Genomic DNA, 15308 nt, shown 5'->3' with positions numbered 1-15308 from the left:
CTGATCCAAATTCTTAAGTCCACTCCTGTGGGTTAGACACCAGGGAACCATGTTCCTTTGGCCACTGGAAGCTGAATTTACGGAGTCACTTAATATCCCACAACACAAACTGCTTGTGTGTTTTAAATAAGATCAAATTGTGTGTCAGCTATATTCAAATAAGAGAAATTCTTTAAAAAATGAAAATAAGGCCAAAATTGTGTTCCGTCATTAGATGTTGTATGTACACAATCAAATCTAAAAGTGTTTCCACCAGAAAAAACAGAAAACACAACGTGGGCAAATGACTGCTGATTTAGTACAACTAATTGAGGATCTAATTTATAGTACAAGAGGGGTAATTTTGTTCTTAGGTCTGTAAGAACCTAATATAATATAGCTATATTATATTATATTCTCTACTCTAAGGTAAATTATAAGGTGTCACACTTAAGTCCTAGGTGTGAGTGTGAAGATACAGTAAGAAAATCTATTCCTTTTCCATGTTGATTCATAGTTTTTGAAATTAAATGAGAAAACTGTAGTATTTAAATGACGTTCACATCAATACTTCTTCAGAGTATATAAAAAAATTTGCTTTTAATTATAGGTTATGGAAAAGTACTCTGTACTAGGAAGCATAAAAATACTTTTTGTTTTGTGTAATGTTCCTAGATGTCTAGTGCAGGTTAGTCCTATTACTATAAACCTTAAGTTTATAGAGGATAACTTTAATTATCCTAAATAAAGGATAACTTTAATTATCCTAAAATTCGAATATCCCCCAAATTATTAGGAATTAAAAAGGCAACAGGATAAAATGGAAAAATCCAGTGCTTTCAGTAAGCAGGGTTTAAAGATTTTTAATAATGTATTTAACTGCATTTGTCTTTCATTTTAAAGTTCTACCAGACTGAGATCTGAAGATGAAATATTCGGCAACCATGGCATACCTCTTGGGGAGACCCCATCATTGCCGCAAAACCCTTCCTTTTAGTATTGGTAGCTCCTTACTGCCCAGCACGTGACCCAGTTTATGAAGACTCCAGTCTACACAACAGTGGAGTATGGAATTTGTTTCTTTTCTAATAACACTGAAGCAATAATAGCATCACACATTTATACATTAAGGTGATTTTAAAGTACACAAAAATACCACTAATTGTACCCTGTAGCTATATGAATAATATTCCTAAGAGACTTTAAATCTTTAACACCCAACCTCTGTCAAACACTCTGCAGCACAGAACTATATGAAGAAAGCGTGTGGCATTCAATTTCTGACATTTCATCCCCAAAGAAGGCAAAGCACAACAATAACATGTCTCTGAAATGCAAATTCCACTAAGTGCAAATTTCCAGAACACAAGGTCAATCTAGAAACACATTTTAAAATTCAACAAGTTCTCCTCTGAAATTAATATGCTCAGTACATAATTTTCAATCATAATCTGAAGTGATTTTCCAATGCATGTTCATAGTCTAACTTTTTCTCCCTCATAAAAATATATTTACTAGTTCATTTTCCATTTTCTGATTTTTCACATTTATTAGCTCAACATATCTAGCCTTACAGGAATACATTTTCTCTCCACATTTCCAAATATGAAATCGATTTGACTTAAATCTCACAATAAGAACTCCACTAGGAATAACATTCCCTTATATTTGAGCTTAAAGTAAATCCAAACAGCTCAAAAGGGAGAGATTTTGAATCCTCCCAGCCGGAGGGCTGGGAATTAGCACGACCCCCTTCAAACGATTTGTCAAGTGAGTACTGTAACTAGACACAGAAAGAGAGAGTCATCCCAAGAACAAGATACTATTTTTGGACTTTCTAACTCGGCCTGGGCACCAGGGAGATGCAGAACCACGTGATCCCAGGAGAATTTGTAGAGGCCGAGGGTCTTACACTGAGCTTGAAAAGGGGACCACCTGTTTTCCGCCCACATAAACTTCCTCAATATTTCGGTCATCTCCTGAAAGAAAAATGAAGGAATCATTTATAAAGTGTTTTTATGTCAACAGGTATTTTAAAAAAAGATTTATTGATTTGAGACAGAGAGAGAGTGTGTGAGTGTGGGGGGAGGGGAAGGGCAGAGAATGGCGAGAAGCAGATGCCCCACTGAGTGTGGAGCCCCACCTGGGGCTCAATGCCATGACCAACCAGAGATCATGACCTGAGCTGGAACCAGGAGTCCCAGGAGCCCAATGGACTGAGCCGCCCAGGCACTCCTATGTCAGTAAGTATTTTAATTGCCACAGGGAGGGATTTAAAAACAAATACCACTTCTAAGAGGGAAAATACAGAAAGCTACATTTTTTTCCTCTCGGACTGCTCATAATCTGGACAAGGGGACATGACCAAGACGAGGGGCTCCATTGAACTGGAGGATTAGGGTCTGAATTCTGCACCGAAGGCAGAAATCCCGGAAAGTTGAGTTCACTTTCTGCAGCAGCCCTGTCGGCTGGAGCGGTTTGCATATCCAGCCCTGACGGTAAAGGAAATGCTTATCTTTACAGGCCAGAATCATCCTCAGCATGGGGAGATGCGGAGGGCCTCCAGGAACGGAGCTCTGGAAACGGTACCTGCATTTCTCTTCTCAAGTTCACCCAGTACTCAGAGCTCCCCAGACCAAGCGGGGGCCAAAGTAGAATCTCCCGTACTACATATTTCTCTTAGTTAACGGAATCAAATGTGAGTACACGTTAAAACAAAACAAAACACACACACACCAAACATAGGTGGTGAGACTCCACCACAAACTTATCACAAATAGAACATGATAGGAAGGACTGGGCAGGTGTTCAGAGTGAACAGGGAGGAAGGGACCCGACTGCCTCTTCCCTGAACCTGCCGTTCCTCAGCTTTGGATTTATCTTCCAGAGGAACACGGGCATTTCAGATAATGCCCTGAAATGGGCTTGATGCTGAGGAATGTTAAAATAATAAATGAAATGGTCACGCATAGAGTTTAACCTATGGGGCCACACATGCCGGGAGCCATACCCAAGAAAGACCAGGAAAGATTTTATTTAGCACAGAGACATATATCCACCTACCTAGGTAGAGGAACTTCTGGATTACAGCCTAAAATGCAAAATGAAGTAATAATAAGAAAAAATATTCTGTGCATTTAGAAGAGTAAATTCATAATCAACAGGGGTTGGTAAAGCACAGATATACAAATTTATTTCTCAGAGGCAAAAATCTACTTCCGTTAATGAAAAAGAAATGGACTTATTGTAGTCAAATAGATTCAAACATACAAATATAATCAAAATACAAGTTTTTGTCAGTACCATTATTCTTAATATTACGCTGACAAATTGAAAAGGATCTACTTTCCCTTTTAAGATTCCCCTGTATTCCCTTAAAATGTTTCCATTTCTATTTTTTTTTCCTCCAGAGAAGATATGAAAAAGATGCCTTTTGACGATATTTGTTTTACTTACTTCAGATGTATCACCAGCCAGATCCCCAGAAAATAAGTCAATGGGAGAGTCAGATGCTTTGGGGTTGATCAGGAGGGCATCAAATTCCTTGCCCACTTCAAAGTTTCCAATCTCTTTATCTAGCCCCAGGGCTATAGAGTGGAATAAATTAGTAAACAGTCAGTATTTGGAGCCATCAGATGGTGAAAATGTCCCCATTTGCAAGGACAGAATCTGTCCTTGCAGACTATCACTAGAAAAAAACTATCTTAATGGGAAGCAGAGAAGATCTCATTCTAAGAAATCCTAAAACATTGACACACAGGAAGCAGAAGAAGCATGTGGAAAGCAAAATCTGAGAATAAAAACAGGTCCCCTCATCACCACAATCTCTAATTCAGATGGTGTCTGTCTGTTTCAGCTCTATTAGCGCCCTTCACAGTCCAGCTGGCCTATGATTTCCATTCATCCCTCTAAGAAACATGACGATTGACATAATGTCTTCTTCTCCCCTCCTATTCTCCCCCCACACTCCAACTCTTGCCCTTTTTGTTCTGTGAAACAGCTGACAGGATCTATTTTCATGGCAGTGAAATGAACCTCAAATAAATAAGTATCCTTTTGCACCTTTGTCAACGCAGGCCTGTCCATCCTAAGTTCCTTAGTTTAAATCCACTGAATGGAGAAAATTGACTTCTGAAAGTATGTCCTCCTAACTCAAGAGTGCCAATGCTTTAGAAAGCAGACCAATTTCTCGGTAACCTCAAGGACTTTCTGGTTGCCAGGGAAGAATGGTTTTCTAAAATAGGTCAGTCCTATCTATTGACTTGATCCATCTCGTAACAAAAATTCACGTTCCATGAATATCGGATGTCAAGGAGGAACGTCTGTCATTTTTATGATTTAGTTTCAGAAGATGGGAGTAGTTGGCTTTCCGAGTCAATAAAGATATTAAATCTAAAGCTCCTTAAAGCCTGTAATCTGAGTGCACGCTGAGCTATGAAGGGGAAACGTGCACAGACAAAGGCCAGCTGGAGGGCACCATTGTTTATTTGAATTTTTGCATGTGTTGACTGAATTCTGTCCCATCAAGATAGAGTCCGATGTGAAAATATTAGATCAGGTACCTCCATTAGACACAATCTGGTACATTCTCTTTCTCTGTATGGATATCCAGCAGACTTTTTGGCAGTTCCCTAAGCACTGATTAAGAAACCCTACTTGTTCTTAAAAGATTGTTTAAAGGGTAACTCTTTTATTCTCAGAAAAGAACAAGATTTTATAGCTAAAGAACTCTTATAGGCAGACAGGGGTGCAAAAGTAATTAGAAAATGTTAAAGGCAGTTAGGTGACTCCTACTAACTGTGTGGGAAGGACCGAATGTAGTAGAACATCATTGGATATTCTCTCCTCCTTTGCCAATTACAATCTTTTTGCCTTTGATAAAGAAGTTTAACAAAATAGAAGTTTTTAATGACTGTATTCAACATAAAATTGTTGTGTGTTTAATAGGTCAGATGACCAGCTTCATTTGCCAGAGTTTTGATGGTACGTATACGTATAAACTGAGTGGATTGTTCAAACCTGGAAGGTCAGGCATGTGCTAACCCAAAAAAGGCACAACTGCTTTTACAAATTTGTAAATTGGTCTAAATTCAGATTATTACAGAGAGGCCCAGGAGGGCTGGTGAGCAGTTCAGACGCATTTCAGGAAATACAGTCTCGCTGCCTTGGAGCACATGTGCCTGTGAAGGGGATTTATGCACATCTTGGTCTTGAGAATGAAGGGAAAGGCTGTGACAAGCTGGGGAGATGCCACAATTTAAACAGTGATCCAGTCATCTCATTTCACTCAGAGTCTCACAGAGATAAGCACTTAGGAGAAGAAATTCCATCACAGTAAGCTCAGGGCCCAGAAAATAGATCTAAAAGCTACACAGCAAGATAGACATGATTTGGTAAGCACCCCGTGCCAGCTTGATCTCGTACAGGACCCCGATGAAGCATCTCGCAGAGAGCCTAGAATACAGAAGGCACTTAAGTAACAGTCCACTGGCACCATGAAAATCAGATGGTGGGCCAACAATACCAACAGGGATGGGGAATTTTAAAAAATGGATGATTTAAAACTTGGAACTTTAGAAAACAAAATCATAAGACTTAAGAAAATGCAAAGAGCATGACCTCTGCTCGTTTCCCCTGAAATGTTCTTTATGGCATTCATCATAGCCCAGAACATCCAAAGAGCCAGAAGGTTTCTCTTCCCAGGACACTCTCAGCTTCTATCATCCTCTATTTTCTAAGACCCAGGGTATCTTTCATAAATCTCTCTCTATATCTACACTATCTCTGTTTTGATGTTTTCATTTCCTAATAGCTACCTGAGTTTCATGCTGTGTTCACCATCATCCATCTAGATCACACTAAAATACGGAAGTGACTAAAAGCAATACAATTACCAATTTCTATTTTTTCCCTAAAAATATGGTTACAGGTGAGAACTGGAAAAAGCTGGTAAGCAGTCTTTACATATCAATCAATTGCACTTTTACATCTTTTTCCTTTTAAAGAGCTTTGGGTAATTAGTGTCCTTAAATATACCAATACAATGCAGAGTTGAAGCTGAGATTTCCAGAGGAAAAGTAGGAACCTGCACTCTGGCACCAGATTTTCTGGATTCAAATCAGGGCACTCTGTAGCTTGACAACCGTGTACACCTCGCTCAGATGCCTCACCAGTTGGGGGGAATTAGCAGCGATTGTGAGGTTGAAGTTACAACAGAAAGCATGACGCACACTGCCTCTTACCTGGTAAGAGTTAAGTCTGGGCTATTATTTTTACTATTATTATGAATATGATTACTCTCATCCCTCAGGCCAAAAGAGAATGTGTTACTTGACTCAGTGGGAAAAAGCTGATGATTTTCAAGAACTCACCCACATGCGACCATTGCAAATATCCATCAAAGCATTAATATAATTGTGTGTTGAACATGTCCCCTGCCAAAGACAGGGGACTTGCTGAAGCAAGGATACCTCCACCACATGTCTGAACATTACCCACTAAATCTGGGGTATGGTACATGAGACGCAACATCGGGGTATGAATAAGGGGTGCCTGCTGACGCCACTCTCGTAAGCCTTCATACTGTTTCCAAGGACACAGACTGGCGTGGTTGTACGCTGCTCAAGAAAGAGACAAAATGGTCATTACCTTGGCTGCCTCCAAGAGTAGCTAGTCTGAAGACCTCTTTGAGGGTGAGGCTTTTCTCGTTGATCTTATTAATTAAAAGGATATTGGAAACCATCACTGCTCTTCTGATCGCATCCAGCATGGAGGCTGAATAACCACCAGCCACATCTACGGGAGATGAAATAAAGCCACAAGAGTAACCTCATTCGATAAATGGGATATTAGGTATATGACATTGGTTTTTGGGTTTTAGTGACTGATACTCTGTCTGGAATATACTTCCAAGAAAAGATCTTATCTAGACACAGAACAGACACAGACTAACAGTTGAAAGAATTCAAAACCTGCAACTGGTATCAAATGCATATCAAATGTATTCATTTACTAAGGTCCTTACAAAAAATCACTGCAGATGTGGCAGCTTAAAATAGTAGAAATCTATTCTTTCACAGTTTTGGAGGACAGAAGTGTTAAATCCGAGCGCTGGCAAGGCCGTGATCCCTACAGAGCTTCCAGGGAGGAATCCTTCCTTGCTGCTTTCAGTTTCTGGAGGCTCCTGCAACGGTTCCTTGGCTTACCGCAGTATGATACTGGTACAACATCTGCTCCTGCCTTCCAATGGCCTTCTTCTCTGTCTTTACGTGTCATTCATTTTCTCTTGTAAGACATTCATCATTGCATCCAGGGCCTACCCTAATTCAGAATGACTTCATCTTGAAATCTCTACCTTAATTGTAACTGCAAAGACCTTTATTGCAAATAAGGTCCTGTTTTGTTCAGTAGACATCTTTGAGGATGGGGGGGGTAAGGAGTGCACAGTTCGACCCAGTGCAATGCCCAAATGGCTAATAAAGCTAAGAGAAGAAACTCTTATCTGGATATTCCCTGCACTCTCACAGAAATATGCCTGTATAGTTACGAAGATAATTTGGATAACATGAAACTTAAAACAAGCTCACAGTCCTATACCCTTAAAAACTCATCCTAGCTCTATTCTAATACAGATGAGAACTTTGGGAATTAAAAGCTACTTCCTTATGATAATTTTTCAGGGAGAGCTTTTAGAGGGAATTGTGTTTATATTTGTTGTTGTTTACTGACTTTATTTTTTGAGAGCAGTTTAAGGCTCACAGCTGGCTAACTTTTTTAAAGTATTACTTTAATACTGTACATATGCTCTCTTAAGATACATTTTTGATTTTTGCTTTCATTTTTTAATCTCTTTTACAACTTTTTATATCTTATTTCTATTTTAACTAACCTCCCTGATATGCTGTTGTCCCTTCATTTCCCTCGACCTTGGCCCATTGTTTTGTCTCATAACTCACTGAATGCTGTAGATTTTCAAGTAATTTTTTCCAAGAGTTCATGGGGAGCATATTTTCCAAGACTTTGTATATTGGAGAATTTTGTTGCCTTTGCAAATAAAGGAGGATCTCGTCCAATATAATATTCTTGGGTAACAATGATTTGGCTCCAAACTCTTTCTTGACCTTGCTATTTTTCATGCAAAACACCCAAAACCAAACTGGTTTTTAATTGTTTTATTGATAACTGACTTTTTTCCCTGCCTTACCGTTTTCAGATTTTTTTTCCTTTTTCTTTGTAATTCCAATATCTTAGCAATCAGTTACGATTTAGCGTAGAACAGGGTAAGTTCTTTGAATATGATACATGGTTCTTTCTTAAGCTCGGAAAAGATTTATCCTTCACAACTTCTGTTCGATTTGCTCTGGGTCCTGGGTCAGGAAAACCCCCACTGTGTTGTTGTTATTCTTTCTATGCTCCATGTGGATCATTCTCAAACACCCCCTTCGATCTTTGATCGATGTTGTCTTCCACATCATTGATTTAATTTTCTGCAATAGTTCTACTCATAGCTTCCTACACTGTTTGTTATTTTTAAATTGTGTTATAATTAAGACAACACAAAATGCATAGAACTCAGGTGTCTAGTTTGACGAATGCTAACAATTATACTAGCCATTTAACTACCTTTCAGAAAGACAAGATGTTAAACATTTCCATCGCTCCAGCAAGCTCTCTCTCAGTCCTTTCCGGTCATTTGTGCTCCTTGCCCCCATCCCTAATCCTTGGCAACCACTGTCTGATTTCTATCAACATAATGTTAGCTCCACTGGTTCCTAGGTTTCATGCATATGGAAACATACAGCATGTGCTCTTTTGTGCCTGGCTTTTTTCACTTAACAAAATATTTGTGGATTTACCTTTGTTTCACATAGATCAGTGGTTTCTACTTTCCTGAATGCCGAGCAGCATTCCACTCTAAGAATACACCACAGTTTGCTTATCCATTCCCCAGTCCACGGGATTTTGGATTGTTTCCTGCTTGGGGCTATTACAAATACAGCTGGTATAAACATTCGTGTACAACTCTTCCTGCAAACATATGTGCTCATTTCTCTAGGGTAAATACCCCAAAACGGAATTACTGGGTCATATGTCGATGTATATTTAACTTTATAGGAAATAGCCAAACAGTTTTCCAAAGTGGTTGTAAAATTTACCCTCCCTTCAGTCATGTAGGATTGTCTACATACTCCTCACTCTTTTTTTCCCCCCTAGTTTTCTTCTTTCATTTAAAAAATTTCTTTTTCCATCCCAACTTGTGGTCTTTTCATAGTACCATGTCTTCTTGTACTCCAAGGATGATGGCAATCCTGAGATTTTTCTTCTAAATCCTGATGTAGGTCAGTTTCAGAGATAAGATCATCTTCTCATTGGTTTTTTCGGTTTTATTTTTGAGAGAGAGAGCATGTGCATGTGCACATGAGTGGAGAGGAGGGCAGCAGAAGAGGGAGACAGAGAATCTTAAGCAGCTTCCATACCCAGTGTGGAGCTTAATGTGGGCCTCGATGCCAGGACCCTGAGATCATGACCTGAACTGAAATCAAGAGTCCGATCCACCCAGGCACACCTCATTCTTTTTGATATGACTTTCTCTGATTTTGCAATACTTTTGTTAAGCTTCATGTGAGTTTCTCCTATCTAATAATTGAGAAAGTCCAGATCTGCCTCTACTTATTGTAGACAGAGTGAACAAACCACTTTTGGACCTACTCCCGGCCCACAGTATAGGGTTAAATGATCTTCTGAAGCCTACCAGAGACAGCCAGGTTGATATTTAAAGGTCATGTTTCAAAAGGAGTGGAATGCAGTGGGGCTATTGCAACAGAAACCATGTAAGATGCCGCAGCATTCTCCCAGTTCATAAGTGAATATGTCCTATTTAATCAAACCTTTGGTCAATACACCAGCATTGCTCCTTCCCTTTAAACCAATCTTGATTGACTAGTGCAATGTGTCAAGTACGTGCTAATAACCATTCTGTATGCACGTTCTCATTAAGCCTCAAAATAAGCTTATAAGATAGACATAGTTGTAACTATTGTTATTGCTACAGAAATCAGAGAAATGAAGTCTTAGAAAATTAAGGAAATTTGCTCAAAGTCTTACAGCTAATAAGTGACAAAACTTTACCTAAACATTGCATCCACCACTGTACAACCCAAAGTCAAGAACTGGAAGTCATGTGATGAACTTAAGTCAGGGGGACAAAATCCTAGAAAACTGGAAAGAAATCCCTACCTGGTTTTTGGCTATCTACAAAAGTTTTCATTACTAGACTAGTGTGTAACAAAAATTCTTGGCCATGTTTTTTCTTATTCATTAAAGCTTTTCTCTGGCCATAAAATAACTACCTTAACACCTGTGACTATATCCAAGTATTACCATGATCTCAATGATTGGCGTCTTACATGAGAATTTTTTTAAAATCATAATTCTTTTGACTCACATAAAATTGGAGTGAACATCTAATCTAGCACACCTCCTTAAAAATATTAATAAGTCACTTCATTTTATTGTATATCTTCCCGACATTGCTGGTATAAAACTAAATGACGTGTGCGTTATTGCAAGAAATGATGACAACCATCTTCACCATTATGCAAACATCCCAATGCTCTTAAGTATCAGGAAGGTAAATGCATCAAGAATGAAAATAAATCCTTGTGCCCCATACCCATTTAAAAAATTTTTTTTTTAGTTATTCATACACAGAAATAAAAGGTTCACAAGGGATATACCTACGCATTTGGGCCTGTCTCGTACTTTCAAAGTGAGCAGCACTGCACACACTCAGGAAAAACAATTAAAATGTATTGTGGGGGGGGAAGAAAAGGCACCACTAATTCATCAGCTACCTAGGATGTCCTTCATCCCAGCAAGCAACAGACGGCCTGTGGGAGTTGGAATCTCATTTTGTTAAACACAGATCAAAAGCAAAGCAAGTTCTTAATATATCTCCAAATTCTCAATGCTGGCATAGACCAAATCTCTGCTCCCTATGGCAAGGTCAAATAATTTTCTTTTGAGATGGTATCTGTAATGACAGAGTTACGGAAAACTAAGACTATACGAATCCAAACCATCAAAACCTAGCCAGAGGGACCAAATGAAGGGGGGGGGGGGGGAATCAAGGACTTAACAACAACAACAACAAAACCGAAAACAATAAAACTCTACAACACCTTAGAAGGACTTACCCTTTGTCAAGCAATCCCTGATGGCCCTCAGGAGGTTAGCATCATCAAAACCTCTCCCTTTCCATATAGTTTCTTTACTGCTGCCATCCCACCATTTTATTAGCTCGAGATAGGACTACCAGATAAGAAAACTAATTCTTTAAACTGTTACCTGGAAATTAGTCACATCATAAAGTTATGCTCAACCACTTTGCCCATGTCCAAATGGCAAACTACTGACCTGTACCCAGCCCTATTTTCACTTCATGTTTCAAGACTTCGAGCACATTGAGAAAGCCGCTGCTGAGCCTGTAGAGAGAGGAAATAGGACAAGGAGACGCATGTGTTTCCAACAAAAAAAGGACACCAACAATAATGATGGTGATTTCACTAAAATTGTGTTTCCCGTCATAACAGCTCTCATGTTGACACAAACACATTAGTCAAATCAGATCATCTGAGTCCCGAAGTAAAAAAAACAATCATAAAGGAGCTCTGCTTATTTGGTTGAGCTCAATCTCAGGAGGGTCTAAAGCAGCAAGAAACAGAAGGAAAATGGGATCATTTGTAAGGAAAAATAAATGAAGGAATTCAATCTTGCCATTCATGCAAAAATCTACCGGTCTTCAGTGTTTTTTGTTTTTGTTTTTAATAAACTCATCCTTCTATGTTCAAAAGTAGAAATTGCAAAACATTGTCTTTCCTCTGTGTCTGGGATACTTTGTTACCCTGAATGAGTAGTGACTTGCAAAATCAAAGGAGGGTACTACTGGGAAAGGGGGTGCAGGCTGATGAGTCTGGACCTGACAGGTCACAGGCTGCAGCTGAGGACCGCAGCAGCTAGGAGAGAATGTTCCAGACTGAATTCTGGACGTTATGACCCTGAGCTTACTAGATGTGCTGCCTTTCTATAGAAACAAAGGAAAACCAAAGCGTTTCTTAGAAGTCTGAGAAGAGGCAAAGGTCACAGTGGTCTCCTTGAAGATGCACATAAAAACCACTGTCAAATCCCCAGTGCACGTGGCAATAAATCAAAGTTGTTGGAGAAAGAATAGCAGTGACCATCTAAACAGAAACGTACCCATAAGGAAATTGAACCTCCAACCTCAATTTGCAAAACTGGATTATATTTTAATTTAGATATCATGTAACTAACCCCTGGAAATGTTAAATCCTTTCCCTATCTGGTCCCCAGACTGTAATTATGGTCACTAGCCATACATAGGCCAGATTCCCTGTCATGTGTGACCATGTAATGTCTGAAAACCAGAAGGCTCTGGAACCTCTCAAAAACGCACCAGAAATATAGCTCTGTGGCTCTCATGTCTCTCCTATGCTTCTATCTGACATACATCTCTTTTTGCTGGCCAACTCCCTACACTTCCAACTGCCAGCACCTCTGACTCTACCTCGGGGCTCTTTCCCCATCACAGAGCCTGCTCTGCCCTTGTTCCCGGCAGGTCAGGAGTTCCAGGGAATTCGTTCCTCTTCACCTCACCCAGCAGCCCTCCACAAATAACTGATAGGTATGTGGGAATAACTATCCCCGCTTCCTCACCCCAAGGGCAGAATGACTTTGAGGTATGTTTTGTACATTGGTTCCCTGAGGTTTCTGGAAGAATTAAACTCCAGGAGCCCACCATGGTAAGCTGCTTGATGACACGCTCTTACTGACTCCCTTGCCTTCTCCGTCTTACCCACAGACATCCTGAGATCACCTCCACAAAAACTACTTGTACATGAATGGTCTCATGGTCTGCTTCTGCAAGAACTCAAAAGCACAGAGGATACAAAGTAACCCTCAAAAAACCTAAAACCTAGCAGAAGCGAAATAAATTTGCTGAATGAATACATGAATGATCTATCTCAACCTGCTTCCAAGTGGAAGGAACTCTATTCTGAATCAACTAGCACCAGAAGTGAGATCCTTTCTGTATCGAATCCTGGAGCATGGGTTCTTAACCTGGCACCCATGGATCAGTATCATGGGATCTATGAATTCCCTGAAGGGAGATGTAATGTTTCTATATCTGTGAGCTTTTTTCTGAAAATACAGGCCATCATTTCTATCTGGCTCACAGATCTATGACCTTTTAAAGGGTTGAAAACTAGTTATAAATAAAGCTTCGTATTCCAGGGAATTACAACAGGACACAGTCCCTCCTATGTGAACTGGTGTACTGTTGGATCAGGCAGCACGGTATACACTGTCAGACGCTGGCTTGTGGCACCTTCTCCTGACCGCAGAGCATGCGAAGTAATGGGAAGTCAGTACCCTCTCCCTGGAACGCCTGGCTGGCATATGCGTTCTTGTGGTCCTTAGTTGCAAACCCTGAAATGCTGGAGGTTTTGAACACTTTCTGTTGTATTTCCTATTGTCCCATTTTGGGCAAACGCAGAAATTTTAAGAGATGCTGTGTTCTTCAAATGCATACTCTGCAAAAAATGTCCTCTACTGAGTGCTCTTTCTCCCCACTGAGGCGGAGGTTGGCCGCAGTGCATCTACCTGGTTCCTGTCCCAAATAAACAGAACTCTTGAAGAGGGGACCCTGGCGGCAGGGCTGAGAAAACCGAAGGTATCCGGGCTGCTAATTCGCAACCCAAACACTCACCATTGACCGACTGATGATTGTCTACTTACGATAAGTTAGAATTGGGGCAATGGGCGATGGCTGCTCCCCGCTCCTTGAACACCTGCAGCTCTTCTGCTGAAAGGTAGCAGCCATGCGCCATCACTGTCTGGAGAGAAGAGTGTCCTGTGTGGAGTTTGCCACTTAAAAAATGTTTCCCTTAGTCTCGACTCCCAGCAAGATGTCACAGGTGCTGACTGAAGCTGTGACTCATCTGTGAGCCTCTTCCCAAGAGCACTTATGATTACTTGTATGTTGAAAATCCCTGTGTACAAGTTACCCCTCCAAAAAGGCCTATAAAATCACAAGGGTCCAGGGGATCTACAGGCTGGGAGAGCCATCCAGCTCAAAGATACATTGTTGCCTCCAGGCACGCTACTTTATTTCCTAATTCTACATGGCGAGCAGCTGGTGGGGCTGTGTTTGCTCCTATCTTAATCAGAACTTTCTAGAAGTAAGCTTTTCTTTGTCAGCACATGGAAGCTGTGGGCGTAATCCTGGAAAGAGCTGTTCTCATTTCTGCTCCTAGTGAAATACAGGCACCGATGCTCTTGATACACAAAAGCAAATAATCTTTTTTTTTAAAGATTTTATTTATTTATTTGACAGACAGAGATCACAATTAGGCAGAGAGGCAGGCAGAGAGAGAGGAGGAAGCAGACTCCCTGCTGAGCAGAGAGCCCGATGCGGGGCTTGATCCCAGGACCCCGGGATCATGACCCAAGCTGAAGGCAGAGGCTTTAACCCACTGAGCCACCCAGGCGCCCCAAAAAGCAAATAATCTTTATTTATCTATTTTTAGGTCTTTTTTTAATTGGAATATAGTTGACACAACCAAATAAACTGTTTTACCACCCATATTTATATTTCCACAAAAATTAGGAAATATAATATTTTATATGCATTAATTTGGAAGATGAAATTGATCCAAGAAGGCAGGCACTGCCCACTTATAAAACTTCTCTGTTTAGTCCTGATGATATTTGTGGGTTTTCCTGAATAGGATTTAAGTCTTTCTTGTGGTATAAATACAGTGTAATATTACTCAGCAATAACAAAACATGAGATCATGCCATTTGCAACAACATGGATGGACCTTGTGGGCATTATGCTAAGTTATTAGGCTAAGTGAAATAAGTCAGAGAAAGACAAATACCACATGATTTCTCTTATATGTGGAATCTAAAACAAAGAAAAATTAACAAGCAAACAGAATCAGATCTGTAAACACAGAAAACAAACAGATGCAGAAGGGAAGGTGTGGGGGGATGTGAAAAATGGGTGAAGGGGAGTGGGAGACATGGGCTTCTGGTGATGGAATGAATACGTTATGGGACTAAAAGGAACAGCCTAGGAAATAGAGTCGATGGTGATAGGTTATACGGTGACAGATAGTAGCGAACTTGTCACGAGCATAGCATAACATAGAAAAGTTAAGTCACTATGTTGTACACTGGAAACTCATGTACCATTGTGTGTCAACTCTACTCAAATGAAAATAATTAAAATTTTTTTAAAAAAGGCT

The 15308-nt window shown here is 40.0% G+C and overlaps 1 protein-coding gene across 1 annotated transcript in view; it reads right to left on the bottom strand.

The window, feature by feature from the left end:
* Window positions 1-826: 826 nt before the first annotated feature.
* The window catches only part of GDA (guanine deaminase), a 79158-nt gene continuing 64676 nt past the window's right edge, over window positions 827-15308 (bottom strand). Inside the window, exons 9-14 of the mRNA XM_047699592.1 lie at window positions 13795-13892; window positions 11395-11462; window positions 6628-6774; window positions 3436-3566; window positions 3043-3070; window positions 827-1958 (exon numbers count right to left, since the gene is read on the bottom strand). Of these exons, the coding sequence (XP_047555548.1) occupies window positions 1888-1958; window positions 3043-3070; window positions 3436-3566; window positions 6628-6774; window positions 11395-11462; window positions 13795-13892 (543 nt within the window). The 3' untranslated portion in view covers window positions 827-1887. The remainder of the gene's footprint in view (window positions 1959-3042; window positions 3071-3435; window positions 3567-6627; window positions 6775-11394; window positions 11463-13794; window positions 13893-15308) is intronic.

This window comes from Lutra lutra, chromosome 13, assembly GCF_902655055.1.
Source record: "Lutra lutra chromosome 13, mLutLut1.2, whole genome shotgun sequence".
NCBI lineage: Eukaryota > Metazoa > Chordata > Mammalia > Carnivora > Mustelidae > Lutra > Lutra lutra.
The sequence above is the reverse complement of the archived record's forward strand: the minus strand, read 5'-3'. Positions and strand labels throughout refer to the sequence as shown.